General features: G+C 44.0%; 1 protein-coding gene across 4 annotated transcripts in view; it reads right to left on the bottom strand.

Annotated features, from left to right (window-relative positions):
• Positions 1-5938: 5938 nt before the first annotated feature.
• Positions 5939-20757, bottom strand: part of dlg4b (discs large MAGUK scaffold protein 4b) — a 33977-nt gene continuing 19158 nt past the window's right edge. For 3 of the 4 annotated variants that reach the window (XM_039652537.2, XM_039652539.2, XM_039652540.2), the window contains 17 exons: positions 18594-18644; positions 18392-18516; positions 18034-18203; positions 17824-17960; positions 16914-17058; positions 16727-16841; positions 16258-16414; positions 16082-16184; positions 15870-15981; positions 14466-14642; positions 12410-12465; positions 12267-12314; positions 11710-11811; positions 10962-11134; positions 10737-10849; positions 8178-8269; positions 5939-7042 (listed from right to left, as the gene is read on the bottom strand). In XM_039652537.2, coding sequence (XP_039508471.1) covers positions 6936-7042; positions 8178-8269; positions 10737-10849; positions 10962-11134; positions 11710-11811; positions 12267-12314; positions 12410-12465; positions 14466-14642; positions 15870-15981; positions 16082-16184; positions 16258-16414; positions 16727-16841; positions 16914-17058; positions 17824-17960; positions 18034-18203; positions 18392-18516; positions 18594-18644 — 1983 coding nt within the window. In that variant the 3' untranslated portion in view covers positions 5939-6935. The remainder of the gene's footprint in view (positions 7043-8177; positions 8270-10736; positions 10850-10961; positions 11135-11709; positions 11812-12266; positions 12315-12409; positions 12466-14465; positions 14643-15869; positions 15982-16081; positions 16185-16257; positions 16415-16726; positions 16842-16913; positions 17059-17823; positions 17961-18033; positions 18204-18391; positions 18517-18593; positions 18645-20757) is intronic. The other variant, XM_039652538.2, reaches the window with a different exon arrangement.

Below are 20757 nucleotides of genomic sequence, written 5' to 3'. Positions count from 1 at the left end.
CTCGGGAACCTGTGCAGCAACATCAAGAACATGAGCACCAGGAAACCAGTGAGTGCACACCTTATCCTTACCTGAGGTAGCACAGACATGACGGATCATGGACGTGCCCATGATCACGGTGGCGTCGCGTTCCGACTCGCTAAGAGGGGAGAAGCGGTTCCGGGTCGAAATCTCCAAGACCGGGAGGGGCGGCGGAGAGGTTCTAGCTCTGGTCCTGGCTCGTGTCTTCCGCTGTGTGATCCATGGTGTTGTGTCGGTGCTCAACTGAATGAAGCCAGAGATGATCGCGTCCTCCTGGGGAGAGAAACGCATGGAGTAGACAAAGTCAGAGTCAAAGAGTAACTAACCACTGACTTGTGAGCATCGGCTTGTGATGTTTCAAGTGCTGACCGCCGATCCAGCAGCTCACAAGCAGAGTCGTCTCTCCACAGGCGTCACTAAACGAGGAATAGACACAGTTTCAAGATAATGTTCCACACCAAGCATATCAATTAAGTTTGGACAACAAAGACTGTGATTTGGACTTTGACTTACTATTTATTAGGTGTGTGCAAATAATCTACTGAACCTTTCCTGTCCTTGTCTGTACGTGGGAAGCGGCCCAGACGCGATGATCATTGCTTCAGGCAATGTGTTGCGTACCGTCTCGATCAGGCTCCTGTAGAACTTCTTCAGAACCTCAGCCTGATGTCGTTCACTCCCACGTGCATTACAGCAGCTCCGACAAACTGGAGTTGACGAACGCCATTTTTCTCGGGACAAGCGTCCCGAGATAACAGCAGAAAACAGATGGGAAATAATTAGCATAGCTGATGTCCATAATGATTTCCCTTACACAGGAGTAGATTCCAGAGTTTGAGCATAAAGAATTTAATTTTGAGCCTAACTTTTATTTCTGGAATATTTACATTAATAAATAACTAATGCTAATTACAAGTAATCGTCTAGCAGTGTTAATAAACCTTAAGCAAGAACTGACCACAGAGAAGTCATCTCAACAATTGTAAATACCATTCGAATGCTAATGATTTAGGGCAGATTTGACTTACTCGACCTAACCTGAGGATAATAAATAATAAGGTTAAAAAGTGTTAAGATTAAAGCGCACACCGTAAAACATGGCGCCCAGCGTGGGGCTTTAACTGTTCAATTCTGGCCAGTAATTGAACAGTTAAGCGCCTACTAAATAGCGTGTGCGTGGATGTGCTTAAGGATTAGAAATTTATTTTGTTTTTTTAAAGATAACTCAATTAGAAGACGACTAGTGAAACTTAGTCGGAAAAAAAAAATCTAGAAAAGATTATTTAAAGAAGACACAGAAAGGGTTAGACGTGCAAGGCTCGTTGCTTCAGGCGATGTGTTGCGTACCGTCTCGATCAGGCTCCTGTAGTCCTTCAGAACCTCAGCCTGATGTCGTTCGCTCCCACGTTCAGCACAACAGCTCCGACAAACTGGAGTTGACGAACGCCATTTTTCTCAGGACAAGCGTCCCGAGATAACAGCAGAAAATAGATGGGAAATAATTATCATAGCTGATGTCCATAATGATTTCCCTTACACAGGAGTAGATTCCAGAGTTTGAGCATAAAGAATTTAATTTTGAGCCTAACTTTTTTCTGGAATATTTACATTAATAAATAACTAATGCTAATTACAAGTAATCGTCTAGCAGTGTTAATAAACCTTAAGCAAGAACTGACCACAGAGAAGTCATCTGAACAAATTGTAAGTACCATTCGAATGCTAATGATTTAGGGCAGATTTGACTTACTCGACCTAACCTGAGGATAATAAATAATAAGATTAAAGGTGTTAAGATTAAAGCACACACACCGTAAAACATGGCACCCAACGTGGGGCTTTAACTGTTCAATTCTGGCCAGTAATTGAACAGTTAACCACCTGCTAAATAACATGTGCGTGGATATGCTTAAGGATTAGAAATTTTTCTTTTTTTGAAAAAAAAAAAACAAAAAAAACAAATAGAAGACGACTAGAGAAACTTATTGGGAAAAAAAATAATAATCTAAAAAAGATTATTTAAAGAAGACCCAAAAAGGGTTAGATGTGCACATAAGAAATAGGTTAAAGAGTGAAGGAAAGACTCTGCCGATTCTGCTGGGGTTAAGTCTATCAGCACAATACAGCCTCGGTCTCTCCCAGAACAGATTCCAATTATTTACAAAGAGCAGTTTATGTTCATTACACAATAACATAAACCATTAATTTAGTGCAGATAGTCTACTGAACCTTTCCTGTCCTTGTCTGTATGTGGGAAGCGGTCCAGACACAATGATTGTTGCTGCAGGCAATGTGTTGCGTACCGTCTCGATCAGGCTCCTGTAGTCCTTCAGAACGGCCGTCTGCCACAGCCTGATGTCGTTCGCTCCCACGTGCAGTACAACAGCTCTGAAGCGCTCGTCACCGTTCAGGATCTCGGGAACCTGTGCACCAACATCAAGAACACAAGCACCAGGAAAGCAGTAAAGAAGAAAATCAAGGATTGATGAATCCATTCGACAGAGCTACTAACACAAAAATAAAAAAAATAATAAAAAAAACACCTACCTGAGAAGGAGGTAACCACGGGACAGAAGATCATTTGTGAGAGATTGTGAGTAGCCCAGCCTCCTCTCTTGTGTCTGTGGGACCTCTTGATGTGAATGCCAGTTTAGAAGATGGGCGACGGCCATATATGTGTATTTCCCACTGAGTGCTGAATTTTTGAGATGAAGTGATGTGATGCACTGTTTGCTGTGTGAACCTAAACCCGCTGGATGCCCATTTCTTACCTGAGTTCTCAAATTCTGACTGCATAAGAAGAGGCGAACACTGTTGTACCCCACGGACCGTTGAGTTTATTTATCTGCCACTGTGAAGAGACACGCAGTGAACACTTAACCGACTGCTTTGCAGTGAAACCTCAAGCTGCAAGTTTATATATATAGAGCAAAGGAACATAAGTGCTACAAAGACAATCATAAATTTAAACAAATGGCACATTGAAAAGGACAGAAGTGCATAAATACAAAATGAAGAAAATGAGCAAAGACTAAAATAAGGTGGCATAAAGACATGTTGAAACCATTCTGAGAAGTACAACTAAAATTGACTAAAACAAATAGGACAAATGCATAAATACAAGTAGTTTAAAGGTGAAAGAGAAGAGTTTTGGAAGTACTACTAGATTAAAAAAAAAGGCAAATAATGGCACACTTGCAGATTACAATCCACATTCACACATAGTAGCCTACACGTCGACATTAACAAGAACAAACTACAAGACCGCTTTAAAAAAATAATTATAATAATAAAAAATAAATAAAAGATTAACACAGAGCTGCCAAATTTCACATTGACAATGGACTCACAACTAACACTTTTCACACACACACACGCCCATTTTCTCACACAGAGAAAAATCAAAGCAAAGACGACACCGAACAGACTGGACAGAGAAGATTACTTTTGATATGGAACAAATTCACAGCTCTCGGATTCTGTTAATTTTATTATGAAATTCGAACAATAAATATCGCGCTTTTAAATGTGTCCGATCACTGTAACAGTCTAAGCGGCACGTGAACAGATCAAATCGCTTTAAAATCCTAGTTAATAGAAAAACACAAATGATCAATAGGTGCGTGTTGAAAGATACAGTAACTTACTGAAATCTATGCCTCATACACACTGTAATGTCGACCAATCAGTGTTTTTCAACTGCGGATAAAAGTTCAATAACAGCCGGAGTGACTACAGTCACATAATGTTACATTTACCTCAATAAAGACATTTAATGACCATAGCACACAAGTATACCTGCTCTCCCAAACCCCTCCAAGGTTTAATGAAGTTGGTGGAGGGAGGTGGTGTCACTTTGTTCTTTGATCAAATCCAGGTCTACATTTGATCCAATCGTCATACTTGGCTCGTCTTGGGATTGACCAAGTCACGTTCGGGACTTTGAGACATCAGACAGCTGTAAAACAATGAGGTGTGAGAAAGTGCATTAACAAGACAATAAAAATAAATGGGTGCTCAAAAAAAACCTCAAGTGCCTGACCTGCATCCTTGCTCAGACCACCTCCACACTCTCACACTCACACACACTCATAGGACAGGCTGAAACTTCAGCATCAGAGGTCGAGAACAGACAAGGGAACTAGGAGACAGGATCTTTGTGAAAGCTCAGAGGATAAATAACTCAGGTTAGCAGACCGGTGCATAATCCACATTAAACCAGACAAAGTGTCTGAGGTGTGTTTAAATACTGTGGTGATGAGTGTGCTGATCAGGTGCAGCTGAGGATGATGGCTGGGCAATTAAGTGCAGGTGAGGAGCAAGAGGAATTCTGGGAATTGCAGTTTTGAGTGATATGTAAACTTGTCTTGCCTTGATATGGCTGGACCATGGCTTTATTCTAAACCACATACTCATTGGGTACATACTTATTTCCAATTAACTTGACGAGTGCTAAAAGTGTAGGTACTTTATAGCCTGATCACATTAAGTATAAATGATATCTGGACATCTGCCATGTTGACGTTATCCCAAGCGCAACAACTTAAAAGATATGAGTGACAGGTTTAATTCATGTATCTAAATATCTTGATATTGATGAAACTTGCTCATGTTGAAGAATCAAGTGTCCATTTATTTATAACCAATACATTTATGGTTATTTAAAGTTCTAAATATTTTTAACCTTACTAATGTGACCCACAGTTTTTTTCTTTAAAGATTTAGAGACAAAACCCTTTCAAAAAAAAAAAAAAATATATATATATATATATATATATATATATGAAGAGTTCAGATGCAAAAGCCTCTAAGTGCCATTTGAAATTTTCTTCTAGAATGATCATTTTTATCAAGCTTGTATATTTAAGTTCAGTAATTTCACTTAAATGGCAATGAAGATTACCTATTACACCCTAACCCTAACATTTCAAATGGCATTTAGAGGCTTTTGCATCTGAACTCTTCATATATATATTCATACCTAACCTAACCCATATATATATATATATATATTTATTGTATATATTGTATATATTGTATATATATATATTAATGGAAATGCCATTAATATAAAACTTTGCGCATTGTGTTATATATAGCTCTTGTCTGTAGGCAATACTTTTCCTCCCATAGAACGTTTATTATTATTTAACCCCTTGAGTTCTCCTTGTCCGAACTCTGTTGAGTTCCTCCACACCCCTCAGCGTTGGACAAGGCGGAGCGTCTGGTGCTCGGCCTATCACTCGTCAGCAGTGTGGATCCTGTGTTAGGCTGGGGTCCATGTTGCGATCCCTACGGTGATCCCATATGTGTATTCTTCCACGGTACAGCTCCCTATGGCGAGTCTGTGTCTTTCGCTGTCATTCTGCCATCACTGTTCGGTGTTCCCAGTGTTATCCAAGTCTACCTGAGTGGGTCTTGTGGAACAGCAGTGAATTCCTGGCCTAAGACTCTTCTGCTAAAAATGTCAGGAGGATCACAAGGCTTTTGTCTAGGCACTGGAAGGTGGCAGCTTTAGTGGCATCTACGTCCGTATTTAAAGTGGGGGTTGACTGCTTTTTTTCTTTGCATGATTGTGTTTATGGGGTGCAATATAATATGTATTCGTGTTTTTTCTTTTTTTTAAAGTCTTATTTTTCATAAACTTCACCTTTATTGTCAGCCGTGATCCTCGAACCTCTATCCTCTATCCTCGAACGAGCGGTTGACTTCCTGAGTCTATGAAAACACTCCCTCAGAAACAGGCAGCGGGCTCAGATTGGTTAGTTTGGCCCGGTGTGTTGTGATTGGCTAAACTGTCGCTGTTTAATTCTGGGGGAGTGGTCAAATTAGTCTATTTCCCAAAAAAGTGTATCCCTTTAAGATCATTCATATTAAGTTTCACCTGTAAACACAAAGAAACACACGAAAGCCTGAATAATTATTTAAAACAGTTTAATGAATCATCATTTCAGTATTTCAGCTAGTTTACAACAGGAAATATATTTATTAATCCATTTATTTCACATTATACAGAACGGCTGTCGCTTCGCAAATTTAAATGCATCTAAGAATGTGTGAAAATGAGTCTGAAATGAGAAAACGAACTCAAACGTCATAATCACACAAACTCAAGAAGAAAACACTTTGGTTAAATGTTGTAGACCGAGCGCAGTGCATTATGGGTCGCTGTAGCATACAGCATGATGTTTGTATGGGCAGAGAGATGGATTGTGGGAAGTTTTGGCTCAGAGAAGTGCAGTGTTATGTGTTTAAAGCCCCATTGGTTCAGATCATCTGGATCTGTATGTACAGCTGTAGAATAATAACAATAAAAGAAATAATAATACTCATCAACACACACACACACACACGCACACACACACACACTCACACACTCACTAACACGCATTCACACAAACTCAGCCACAAACACACACACACACACACACACACACACTCACTTACCTGTACTTACACACAAACTCACTCACACACACACATTTCTCTCCCTGTGCAGTTTATAAAGTGTGTATTGTATGTAAAGAATAGCCCTATAGAAACATTTCACAATGAGAGGTGTGTGTGTGGGTGTGTATGTGTTAGTAAAGTGCTCAGTGCTCATGTCTATATTGCCTCAGACACTGTTACACTCACTGAGCTCACAATCACTATGGAAACCACCTAACACCTTCATCATCATCATCATCATCATCATTACAAGCATCTCACATACACACACACACGTTAAGGCTAGTTCACACGTGTTTTTGTCTGTTGCTGTTACAGCAGTCCAACCCGGCGATGAACTGTTGCCATGGCGATGAGGTAAGCGTCCCCGCCTACTCTAGACTTTAATATTATCTGACGCATATTTACATGTAGATTATGGATGAGATGATGGTGTGAATCTGCAGATCGTCCGGTGACAGTGTTTACAGTCTCTCTCTCGCCGGGATCCAGATGTACGGGCCGGACTGTTCCTCCATCACAGACTTCACACGGTGGTAGATCTCCTCGAAGCTCTCGCCCTCCACTATCGCTACAAAACACAACAACATAATCATTATAATCATCTCCTTGAAGCTCTCGCCCTCCACTATCGCTACACAACAGTTATGAGGATGGTGACGATGAAGGCTCACCTGAGAATAGGGTTGGGTATCGGTTGGGTTTTATCCGATACCAGTACCTACTCGGTATTTTTTAAACGGTTCTTGAAACGGTACTTAAGAAAACGAAACCGCACACACTTTGTCAAAAAATAATAATACCCCTTTATTTACAGGGCCAAACTGGACACAATATTAACTTACAATATAAATAGAAGTAACATATGGTTATAAACCAATATAAAATAAAAGTTCATATTTACATAATATCAAATAAAACAATATTATATTAAACAATGTAATTATACTGGAGATTAATAGAGATTACTAACAGGGTAATATAATATCGACATGGCTACAGGTTTCCATGTTTTGTCTGCTTTAACTAGTCATGTAGGCTAAGTTATCTTAAGCTCTTAGCCAGTTTGATATTTCGTTTCCACTGCATCTTATACGCAGCTTTGAGTAAACATATAAAAGAGAACGTCTCTGTGTAACCCATGTTCTCTGAATAGGGAACGAGACGCTGCGTTCGCTGCCAAATATCTCGCGCTGCCGACAAGCTTCCTTTTTCGGTAGAGAACTCAGAGCAGATGATGCGCGCGCTAATATAATATGACGACGTGAGCGTCAATGCGGTGCGAATGGTGATTCTTCTATATCCATAGACAATCGTTATTCTGACGCGTAATTTACACGTGAAATGCAGCCACGTGTACATTTCACGTGTGTTTAATCTCCTCGCTATCAGCAGACGTTCCGGAAGCCTTCCGCATATTGATAACGGCTCCCAGATGATCCCAAATTAGTTCAAATCTCCCGGAATCTAGAGCGAGCGAGCAAGAGTGCGCGTGCAAGACAGATCAGACAGTGCAATAAACCGTATAGTGCGCGCACGTCGGACAGGGAGAGGGAGAGAGCGAGATACTGCGTGTGTGCGCCTCATGCCACAGACTCAGGCATCGAAATCAGGCACCGAAATGTTCATTCTAATTCGTTCTGGTTACTACCGTTTACGTCAGAACCGGTTCCCTATTGGCACCGAGTTTCGGTACCCAACCCTACCTGAGAAGCACTCGATGAAGTCCTGCTCCAGTTTGACGGCTCGGTCCAGAGCTCTCCGGGCCTGTTCCTCCGTCACACGCTTGCTGATGTCTCTGAAACCAATACCCTCTGCTTTAGTTCACACTGAGAGTGTCATCACTTTAATAACTGGAAAATAAACTAAACAAGAACATTCATGTGTACAGTATTCATGAATAACTGCATCAGTTTTAGTGACATCAAAACAGTTCCATCGGGTTACACACGCATCCAGTTTGTAGCGAGTGTGAGCAGTGCAGAGACACTCCGCCCACACGCTCATCTGATTGGCCACGCAGCAGAGAGACTCCGCCCACATGCTCGTCTGATTGGCCACGCTTCTGAGAGCGTCGTTATGTGCACTCTACTAAGTTACTTCATCAAATGTGTTGAATTGTGTTTTTTTTTCTTTTGTAACAAAAGTGATTGAGGAAAGTACTATATTATCATATGAATATTTTTATGATCATTAGCCACGTTTCCACGGTCGAGCCATGCTAGTGCATGCCAGGGCCAGTCGCGTTTCCACCGTCACTTCCAGGGCTTGATCGGGGCTTACTCAGAGCCAACGGCCAGGATTTCTGGCCCGTCGAATACCTTGGGCCAAAGCAGGCCAGCTCAGGCTAGAGGCATGCTCAAGGTAAAAGGTGGAGTTTATCGGTGTTATGGAACGTTATGATCTGAAGCTACGACATCAATGTGACGGCATGTGAAGAAACGAGGACGTTATAAAATACATCAATGCTGAAATTACAAGTGTGCTGGGTCTCCATCGGTGTGGTGGGTCTCCATCGGTGTGCTGGGTCTCCATCGCTGTGCTGGGTCTGCATCGCTGTGCTGGGTCTCCATCGCTGTGCTGGGTCTCCATCGGTGTGCTGGGTCTCCATCGGTGTGCTGGGTCTCCATCGGTGTGCTGGGTCTCCATCGCTGTGCTGGGTCTGCATCGCTGTGCTGGGTCTCCATCGCTGTGCTGGGTCTGCATCGCTGTGCTGGGTCTCCATCGCTGTGCTGGGTCTCCATCGGTGTGCTGGGTCTCCATCGGTGTGCTGGGTCTCCATCGGTGTGCTGGGTCTCCATCGCTGTGCTGGGTCTGCATCGCTGTGCTGGGTCTCCATCGCTGTGCTGGGTCTCCATCGCTGTGCTGGGTCTCCATCGCTGTGCTGGGTCTCCATCGGTGTGCTGGGTCTCCATCGGTGTGCTGGGTCTCCATCGGTGTGCTGGGTCTCCATCGCTGTGCTGGGTCTCCATCGCTGTGCTGGGTCTCCATCGCTGTGCTGGGTCTCCATCGCTGTGCTGGGTCTCCATCGCTGTGCTGGGTCTCCATCGCTGTGCTGGGTCTCCATCGGTGTGCTGGGTCTCCATCGCTGTGCTGGGTCTCCATCGGTGTGCTGGGTCTCCATCGCTGTGCTGGGTCTCCATCGGTGTGCTGGGTCTCCATCGCTGTGCTGGGTCTCCATCGCTGTGCTGGGTCTCCATCGCTGTGCTGGGTCTCCATCGGTGTGCTGGGTCTCCATCGCTGTGCTGGGTCTCCATCGGTGTGCTGGGTCTCCATCGGTGTGCTGGGTCTCCATCGCTGTGCTGGGTCTCCATCGGTGTGCTGGGTCTCCATCGCTGTGCTGGGTCTCCATCGCTGTGCTGGGTCTCCATCGGTGTGCTGGGTCTCCATCGGTGTGCTGGGTCTCCATCGGTGTGCTGGGTCTCCATCGCTGTGCTGGGTCTCCAACGGTGTGCTGGGTCTCCATCGCTGTGCTGGGTCTCCATCGGTGTGCTGGGTCTCCATCGCTGTCCTGGGTCTCCATCGCTGTGCTGGGTCTCCATCGGTGTGCTGGGTCTCCATCGGTGTGCTGGGTCTCCATCGCTGTGCTGGGTCTCCATCGCTGTGCTGGGTCTCCATCGGTGTGCTGGGTCTCCATCGCTGTGCTGGGTCTCCATCGCTGTGCTGGGTCTCCATCGGTGTGCTGGGTCTCCATCGGTGTGCTGGGTCTCCATCGGTGTGCTGGGTCTCCATCGCTGTGCTGGGTCTCCAACGGTGTGCTGGGTCTCCATCGCTGTGCTGGGTCTCCATCGGTGTGCTGGGTCTCCATCGCTGTCCTGGGTCTCCATCGCTGTGCTGGGTCTCCATCGGTGTGCTGGGTCTCCATCGGTGTGCTGGGTCTCCATCGCTGTGCTGGGTCTCCATCGCTGTGCTGGGTCTCCATCGGTGTGCTGGGTCTCCATCGCTGTGCTGGGTCTCCATCGCTGTGCTGGGTCTCCATCGCTGTGCTGGGTCTCCATTGGTATCCCTCTGTTAGTGGCGACTCGCGAGACAATCGGGACACTATTGCAGCCACGGCCAGTGAGTTAATATACACGCTATCTTCATAACTTAAAAAATACATTAATTCATAATACCCGCTGAAATGGGTTTGGTTGTATTACGTTTGATCCAGAAAGGCGTGTTCAGAGTTTAGGGCAGCGCTATGGGGCTACTGGCCCGGCAGTGGAAACGTGGCTATTGACTCTCTCTCTCTCCCTCACACACACACACACACACTGACTCACAGTATGTTCTGCAGGGACGAGGGTCGTATAAAGATGGCGATGGGGTGAAGTTGTGCAGCCTGTAATCTCCTCACTGCATTCGCTGAAACATCCAAGATACAGTGTTTCCCCTGCTGAAAACACACACACACACACACTTTCCCCATGAGTTTCCCCTCCTCCACCTCTCTGACGCTCTGGACACTGCTCCTGTACAAGTGATGTGTGTGTGTGTGTGTGTCTCACCTGCTCTGCCACCTGTCTGACGCTCTGGACACTGGTCCCGTACAGGTGGCTGTTGTACTGGCCGGCCTCGATGAACCGGTGACTCTGAATGTCTTTCTCCATCTGTTCCCGCGACGACACAAAGTGGTAATCGCGCCCATCCACCTCGTACTCGCGCTTCGGCCGCGTCGTGTCTGTCACACACACGGAGTGTCACGGAGTGTCACGAGTCTTTAGCATCATATTATGTGGATCAGGGTATATAAACGCCACCCAATAGATATTTGTGGTGATATTTGCAGCCCATTTTTAATTTGCGGCCAAAATAAATATATTTTTGTATGCATGTCATGTGCAGTAATTGCTTGTTTCTCCATAATTTCTTGTGTACATATGTTGGTAAATGTTAAATGGACTGCATTTATATAGCGCTTTCACAGACCCAATGGTTACCAAAGCGCTTTACACATTGACCCACATACACCCATTCATACACTCATTCACACACTCATTCATACACCGACGACATGTGGACTTGCTAAGCCCCTGATCTGGATCATGCGTGTGCTATTCTGAAAGATGTCTGAAACTGCGGATTACTAACACGGTATTTAACTGAATTGAATTTAGTTCATAAATGATTAACTTTTCAATATTGACACTATTACAGAACTGAATTGATTCAAATTAAAGAATTAAATTTGTGTTACATTTGATGAACTGCAAAATCGATGCTGTTATTTAAGAGAACTGAATTGGGATGTCTTACGCGGGACACAGGAGCCAAACTTGTCCGGGAACTCGGAGAGGAGATCGTCATTGACGCGATCCTTGCTCGGCCCGAGGATGATGACTGGACGGGCGTAGTGCACTGCAGGACAGGAAATGACATCACATTGTCCATATGACTGGTAACATTTCATTAATTCTACAATTACAGCACAGGACTTCCTGCAGTTTCCCACCAAAATAAAAGCTCTATGGTTTAACATTAGCGACGAAAGCATTGTTTTTCATGCACTGGTCAATTTTGAGATTTGCATCCATAACTTCAGACTAGTGGACAGAAAACATCCAAAATACTCATTTAAGTGTTAATTTGTTTGCAGCTTATCTATTTGTGCATATAGATTTCAATTACAATCTATATCTCTTTAAAGGCTGTGAGCTTGAGTCGGTCAATCACCATTTCAGTGTTTATTGCAACTGCAACACAAGTACAATACTAGTCTTTATTGTCCTCGTTAGCATGCCTGCCTCCCAATGCCAGAGACCTCGGTTCCAATCCTGCTGGCTACACATGCAGTAGTAGACCCGAAGACTCACCTTCAGTCTGAATAACCGTCTCATAGCTCACGATGTAATCGCTACGTCCTGAAACACACACACACACACACACACACACACACAGGATGTGAGAGTCACATGAGCCACTATGAGCCACAGCTGAGAGCCAAACACTCACTCACCGCTGACGGCGTCTCTGCCGCGAGTCTTCATACGGGACCATTCCTTTCTCTCCACCCTACAGGAACACAAACACACACAGACTGATCAGTTGCTGTGTGTGATGTTCAGAGTTAGTGTAAGTCATTTTTTCAAAAAATATACAGTAAGGTTTTTAAAGGCACATTATGCAGGAATTCCACCCCTAGAGTCGCTAATGTCGTAAATACCACTCACGCAGAGCGTCTCTCTCTTAGATAAATTGTGTTTTTGAACTCAAGCTGAGCGCTCGTGTCCGCTGCATCGCGTCTCTTGTGGCGGCGCGCGGGCAGTCTTCACTCGCTCTTCAATCTATTGCAGTTGCGGATCTCTATTCATTCCGGTGATATCACAAAATAAAATGCACAAGAACGTGTCCCTGCTTGATATAGACTGTAACCACTGACGAACGTATTCAGTTTTGATGAGAGACAAAAAAAAATGTAGAACCTGTAACCTCTGACACGCTTGGCTAAAGATCTACCACTAGACCATTAAAAAACTCTAACAAAACTTGCGGATTGACGCATTTATTTACGGGTTGGGCAGAGAGGCTCATTCTCTATACCCTAGTCTCTTCCGACCGCATATTCTTTGTTTGTTCCATCGTCGAGTATCACGTCTGAAATGCGCGCAAGTGTCTTCGTGCTTCCTGTTGCGGGTGATGTGTGTGACATCGTTGCCGTGAAGCATGTTGTGATTCTCGTGAGATTTGTCGGGGGCGCTCCTCTCAAACTTGCATTGCTGTTTTTCCCAGCAGCGTCCCCCCAAGATTTACTACCAGGATGATTCGCCCAACTATGAGTTTGTTTACCACCGAAATTACTTTGAAGCTGTTACTGTATATTAAGGTACAATTCTGGCATAGTGTCCCTTTAAGAATATATTAAAACAAAAACTTTCATATTTTTAGAAAGGATGTGAATTAAAACAACCACAGCAGGCAGCAAGTTGACAAATTCTGTTTTCCTCCAGCACCAGAGAGCACACTTGGCTGAACAACAGGAAAACAGCACATACCAACCAAATATTAAAACTATACTGGAGGCACATTATTCTATTCTGAATCAAATTGTAATTTCCCGAATTATCCATTCGTTTTTCGACAGGGAACACATGGAACGAATCACTACTACACATTGTGATTGACAGCCGTCACAACCTATGACCGTCGTGTTTATGGATGTGTGATAAGGGAAAAACATCCAGTATGCGGCAGTCCTGTGGGCGAAAATGCCTTGTTGATGCGAGAGGTCAGAGGAGAATGGGCCGACTGATTCAAGCTGATAGAAGAGCAACTTTGACTGAAATAACCACTCGTTGTGAAATAACCATAACAGCAGAAGACCCCACCGGGTACCACTCATCTCCACTGCAAATAGGAAAAAGAGGCGACAATTTGCAAGAGTTTACCAAAATTGGACAGTTGAAGACTGGAGAAATGTTGCCTGGTCTGATGAGTCTCGATTTCTGTTGAGACATTCAGATGGTAGAGTCCGAATATGGCGTAAACAGAATGAGAACATGGATCTATCATGCCTTGTTCCCACTGTGCAGGCTGGTGGTGGTGGTGTAATGGTGTGGGGATGTTTTCTTGGCACACTTTAGGCCCCTTAGTGCCAATTGGGCATCGTTTAAATGCCACGGCCACGGAATCATTTCAAATTGGTTTCTTGAACATGTCAATGAGTTGACTGTACTAAAATGGCCGCCACAGTCACCAGATCTCAACCCAATAGAGCATCTTTGGGATGTGGTGGAACGGGAGCTTTGTGCCCTGGATGTGCGTCCCACAAATCTCCATCAACTGCAAGATGCGATCCCATCAATATGGGCCAACATTTCTAAAGAATGTTTTAGGGGTGAGGGTTAAGGTCAACACCTTGTTGAATCAATGCCACGTAGAATTAAGGCAGTTCTGAAGGTGAAAGGGGGTCAAACACAGCATTAGCATGGTGTTCCTTATAATCGTTTAGGTGAGTGTATATTCACTGCATCTGCTTTGCTTTTTCACTGACACACACACAAACAAACACACACCTCCTCTTGCTGGGTATGTAGCCAGTCTCCTCCAGTTCTCCATGTGGAGACAGTTTTCCGGCCTGCCACCATTCCTCATCACTGCAGTCAAACACCTCCAGAATGTCCCCAAACCTGAAGCTCACAGCCTGCGACAGGAACCCACAGTCTGCCGTTTTATCGTAGTCAAACAGAGCCCTGAAGACAGACAGACGGTCAGACAGACAGAGAGACAGAAAGACAGACGGTCAGTCAGACAGAGACAGACAGATGGTCAGACAGAGAGATGGTCAGACAGACAGACAGACAAATGGTCAGAAAGACAGATGGTCAGACAGACGTCAGCCCTAACCCTAACCCTAACCCTAAAGTTTAAAACTAGATTAAAGACGCATCTCTTTAGTCAAGCATTCACATAATGCTTACCTTCTAGTCCTCTGTTATGCCATACGGAACCGTTTGCCACTGAAACTGCTTAACGCACCAGTGGGGCTCGACAGCCTCTTAGACAAACGGGTCGGCGCGTATGGTTGGGTTGCGGAGAGTTCGTGAGATAGTGGTTTTCTAACACCGACTCCCGTATAATGGAAATCATTATGAACATCAGCTATGCTAATTATTTCCCATCTGCCTTTCTGCTGTTATCTCGGGACGCTTGTCCCGAGAAAAATGGCGTTCGTTAGGTCCAGTTTTGTGTCCAGCCTCTCACGGGGATTTCGGATGCCCCAACGCCTGTGAAGAGAAGACCAACGCCTGTGAAGAGACGACTCAACGCCTGCGATATGTTATGGCGCCGTTTGATTCATAAACAATATTTATATTTAATATTTATATATAAACAATATGAATGTAAGCCAGAGGAGAACTGGCCCCCGACTGAGCCTGGGTTCTCCCAAGGTTTTTTCTCCATCCAATCTGATGGAGTTTGGTTCCTTGCCACTGTCGCCTTGCTTTTGGCTTGCTCAGTTGGGGTTATTTAATATTTAACAATATTATTGATCTGTGTTGTACTACTTTCATGTTATCACTCTGAAGCTGCTTTGATACAATCTGTATTGTGAAAAGCGCTATATAAATAAATGTGACTTGACGTCAGATAGACAGACAGACAGACAGACAAATGGTCAAAAAGAGATGGTCAGACAGAAAGACAGACAGACAGATGGTCAGACAGACAGACAGACAGATGATCAGACAGACAGATGGTCAGACAGACAGACAGACAGATGATCAGACAGACAGATTTATTTTCTAAAAACAAATGAATAATCAAAATTAAGTGAGGTTATGATTAAAACAAGAACAAATATCTGCTAGTGGAGTCTGAAAACTAATAATACTTTACCTTAAAATTAAGATTATAAGCAAACAGCTAAGCAAACAAAAATTTCATTTCGAGTCTGTGTGTGTTTCTGTCTTCAGTACCTGATGAAGAAGCTTCTCTTTCCACTCCGTAACGACGCCGCTGCAGAAACTAAACTGCTGTTCATCAGCTGCTCACGCAGGTCATGGATCTTCGCTTCGAACCGGCTGTACTCTAAACACACACACACACACACACGTGTCAGGCTCGCTGGGCTCTGATTCGTCAGTGCAGATTTAGCTATTTTAGCATTAGCATGTGTTGTGCGTCTCACCCTCGGGCCTGTACTGCGTGATGATGGTGACCGTCTGTCCTGCGTTCTTCAGTGCAGCGGCCGCCTGTTCATGAGTCGCATGACGCAGATCCACACCGTTCACCTGCAACAGTAACACCGAGTGAGTGACAGTCGTAAAGCATGTCCCAGGAGACGTGTGTGTGGATCGGACATACACTCAGGATCTGATCTCCTTTCTTCAGCTCTCCGCTCAGATCAGCTGCTCCTCCTGCTAAGATGAAGGAGATGAAGATCCCTTCGCCATCCTCACCGCCCACGATATTAAAGCCCAGCCCGGTGGAGCCCCTGAGAATGACCACACGCCGCGGCTCCCTGATGGACATGAGCACGAGCTTACAGTACACCATATGAGCCGTCGTCAACATTTGTTTTGACATCTGCTTCAAACATTACAATGCTCATGATAACTTCCGTGAACTCTACAGTAAGTAAATTCACTTCACCAGCTAATTACTCTTCAATGCCATAGAAATATTCTGAGCTTTACCATAAAATGGAAATTCAAACCCAAAATTCTAAAGATGGCTGCAGACGTCTTTCTCTGGTGCTTAAGAACTATAGAAGCAATAGAAAGTGTCTATGATATGTGCCAATTTGCATATCTGCATAAACATGTGTGGTCACCTGGGAATGTCTTCGTCTCCCAGGAAGAGGCCTTTAGGGACGGGCGAGTAATGGCGTGGAGATGAGGGACTGAGGGCTTGTGGGTAATCAGACATGTCCATATGAGGAGCATAGGCTGCAGAAACACACAAATATCAGAGTGTGTGTGTGTGTGTGTGTGTGTGTGTGTGTGTGTGTATGCACTCACAGCTGGTGATGTCAGGAGGGTTGTAGGTGTCTTGATGATGATGATGAAGGGTTTTGGCAATTCTCAGATAAACAACCTCCCCTGTGTTTTTCAGCGCCGCTACTGCATCTTCATGCATCACATCCTCTAGATACATGTTATTCACCTAAACACACACACACACAGATCTACACTTCATAACTGTAGATCATTTGATACAACTAACCTGCATCACTGAACATCCAATGACTACCTTCGGTTGCCTCTCATAGTGTTTTTACTGTTACACTGTAGAGATTGACCACACTGAACCAGGGTTCCCTATCAGTCAGTCTCGTTCAACATTACGTCAGCACTGATTAACGCAGGGGCTCTCTCTTGATACCCCAATCACCTTTCAGTGGTAACAAAACAAGCCAATGGACATTAGCGAGTGAGATTTGCATGGCAAGCTTGGAGGAGGCAGACCCAGCATTCGAGTCACTGTGTCCTGTGCATCTACGTGGACCGCATGCAGAGCTTCAGAAGCTTTGAGGTCAGCAGAAGGGAAAGCAGAGGTTGGGCCATTGGATAGTGGATGCCATCATCTTGGCGTACCAGTACCAAGACAAGCCATGCCCCATTGAGTGTTGGCACCTCTGGGGTGTTGCCTCTCTAGCAGAAATCTGCACATTAACATTTAGTGGAGAAGCTAAATGACTTTAAAACTTGAAACAGAAATGTGTCATAATGGAGTGAGTTTGTGCTTAAAACAAGAAGAAAAATCTACCAGTTGGGTCAGAAAAATAAACTTCCCTCTGAATTAAGATTATTTTTCCGACCCCATTGGCAGAACGCATTTTTGTTTTCTGTAGACCATGATGTTTATTGTTTGATGTTTTTCCAAGATCTACATTAAAAGTTTGTCTATTGTTGACATGCTCAAACTCACAGCGAGAATCTTGTCCCCGATCTGCAGCCGTCCGTCCTTATGCGCGGCTCCGCCTTCGATGATTTTGGTGACATAGATGCTGTTGTCGCCCGGGACGTGCTGGTTCCCGACGCCGCCCGCGATGCTGAAGCCCAGACCTGCGGCACAGGAGAGCAGCCAATCAGATCAGCTGAAAACTTCAGCTCCGCACACCTGCTGCCCCTCACGCACCTTTAGGACCTTTGATGAGTTTCAGCTCTGTAATTTTCTCAGTGGACGGTTTGTGACGCAGCACGTAGAGTCGGACGATCGGCCCTGCCTCCTTCAGCGCCTCCACTGCAAAACTGTGAGTGACTTCGCGTACATCCACGTCATTCACAAAGAGAATGCTGTCGTTCACCCTGAAAGACACAATGAATCTCACCTGTCCAGCCAACGCACCTTCACCCCAAAGTTCCATTACAGCGAAACAAGTTTGGTGCAGGATTTACTTGAAAACAATTTTCACTCATAAGATTTAATAAATTATTACAAACAAACAATCGGAAAGTAACAAGCGTGTGTGTGTGTGTGTGTGTGTGTGTTTTACCTCAGCCGGCAGTCCTGTGCAGCGGCACCTCCTGGTATGATCTTAGTTATGAAGATACTGGGATCGTCTCCTATGTGAGGGTTATCAGTCCCACCGGCTATACTGAAGCCCAGACCAGAGTTACCCTAAACAAACACACACTGATGTTCATGCAGAAGTGCTGTGATATGATCAAAGAGTTAAAAAAAGAGACGTCTCAAACCCTCTCCAATGTGATTTCCTCATATTCAACGTCCCCGTCCATCCCGTTCATCTGAGACAGAGAGAGAGAGACATTCAACCATCAATATCTTTATTCACAGAGCTTCTAATGTCTGTTCTGGTGTTCGCTGACACGTGATCTGTGATGGACTCAAACTAATCTCAGAGCATTTCAGTGACGCTCACAGGACCCACGAGTCCTTCATCACAAATGTTAAACTGATTGTCCATAAGGCTGAAACTTAAAAAACTGGAGGGGGCGGGGCTTGCTCTTATCCATGAGGATTGATTGGATGGTGAACGTTTCTCTATATTAAACAGAAGAATGGCTGGTGACATCAGATTCCGCCAAGAGAGGAAGCATGCACTTATTAACTTATAACACTTATTTGTGACCAAAGAATATGAAGATCGAGTATGAATCTTTTTTAAGTAATCAGAACAAATGACTCTATTGTCTTCTGTAGAGCTGCTTTACAGACACAATCTATACTGTTTAAAGCGCTATAAAGCTGACTCGAGCTTTCCAGGAATCAGCCTCACACACACACACACACACACACATTGTCTAAAACCCTGTTAAAAACTCACAACCACTCTGCTAAACCACCTGAGAGACGGGCAGGGTAATTAACATCCTGCTTATTTCTATAACAGGGCTGAAGAACATTAATTAAAGCCACTTGATGAGTTCTGTGGTTACAGTGCTAGAGGGACTGTAGCAACACAGAGAGACAGACAGAGAGACAGAGAGACAGACGGACAGGACAGAGAGACAGACCGAGAGAAATCTATACAAAACAACTGAAACAAATCCTGTTCGAAATGAATTAAAAAACAAATTAGAAATCCTGAAAAAAAAAATTAAAGACAATCAGAACCCCCTAGATTTCCCAATCACAATAAAAGAGCTTACAGAGAGACTACATGCTTTAAAACCAAACAAAGCATGTGGCATAGATGGGATATTAAATGAAATGATCAAATACACCAACGAAAAATTCAGAACTGCAATTGTCAAATTATTCAACATTATTTTGAGAGTAGGATATTTCCCCGACACCTGGAACCAAGGCCTAATAACACCAATATTTAAACAAGGAGACAAATATGAGCCAAACAACTACAGAGGCATATGTGTCAATAGCAACCTGGGGGAAATATTCTGTTCGATTATTAATATAAGACTGCAAACATTTCTCAAAACCCACAAAATTCTGGACAAAAGTCAAATTGGATTTCTGCCCAAACACAGAACATCTGACCACATTTACACACTTCACACGATCATTGACAAACATGTATACCAAAATAAATCCAAAATCTTCGCTTGCTTTATTGACTTTGAGAAGGCTTTCGATTCGATCTGGCACGAAGGACTCTTCCTAAAACTACTGGAAAATGGGATTGGAGGGAAAACATTTGATTTGATCAACACCATGTATAAAAACAACACATGTGCTGTAAAAATAGGGAATAAACGAACAGAATTTTTCTCCCAACAAAGAGGAGTCAGACAAGGTTGCCCATTGAGCCCCACTCTATTTAACATATATATAAACGAACTAGCCAAAGCATTAAATAATTCCACTGCCCCCGGCCCAACCCTGACCCAATCAGAAGTTAAATGTCTCCTCTTTGCAGATGATTTAGTCTTTCTGTCTAAAACACAAGAGGGACTACAGCAGCTCCTCAACGTCGTACAGACATTCAGCCAAACGTGGGCTCTCAAAATTAAGTTGGCAAAAACTAAAGTGATGATCTTTCAAAACAGATCCAGGTGTAGGGAAAATAAATACATATTCAGAGCAGGAAACCAAGCCCTCCAACACACCCATGACTACACATATCTGGGTCTGAAACTGAGTTCAACAGGGAACTTTAATCTGGCTGTGAATGAGCTGAAGGCAAAGGCAATGAGAGTCTTCTACATGATTAAAAATACAATTAGACATGAAATTCCAATTCGAACCTGGCTAAAAATCCTAAAAGCAATAATTGAACCCATTGTTCTTTATGGCAGCGAGATATGGGGACCTCTAAAAACTCAAGAGTTCTCAAAATGGGAAAAAGAAGAAATTGAAACTCTGCATACCCAAATTTGCAAAAACATCCTAAAAGTGAACAGAGCGACACCGAACAACTCATGCAGAGCTGAATTAGGA

The sequence above is a fragment of the Pimephales promelas genome, chromosome 20 (genome assembly GCF_988280905.1).
Source record: "Pimephales promelas chromosome 20, fPimPro1.hap1.1, whole genome shotgun sequence".
NCBI lineage: Eukaryota > Metazoa > Chordata > Actinopteri > Cypriniformes > Leuciscidae > Pimephales > Pimephales promelas.
The sequence above is the reverse complement of the archived record's forward strand: the minus strand, read 5'-3'. Positions and strand labels throughout refer to the sequence as shown.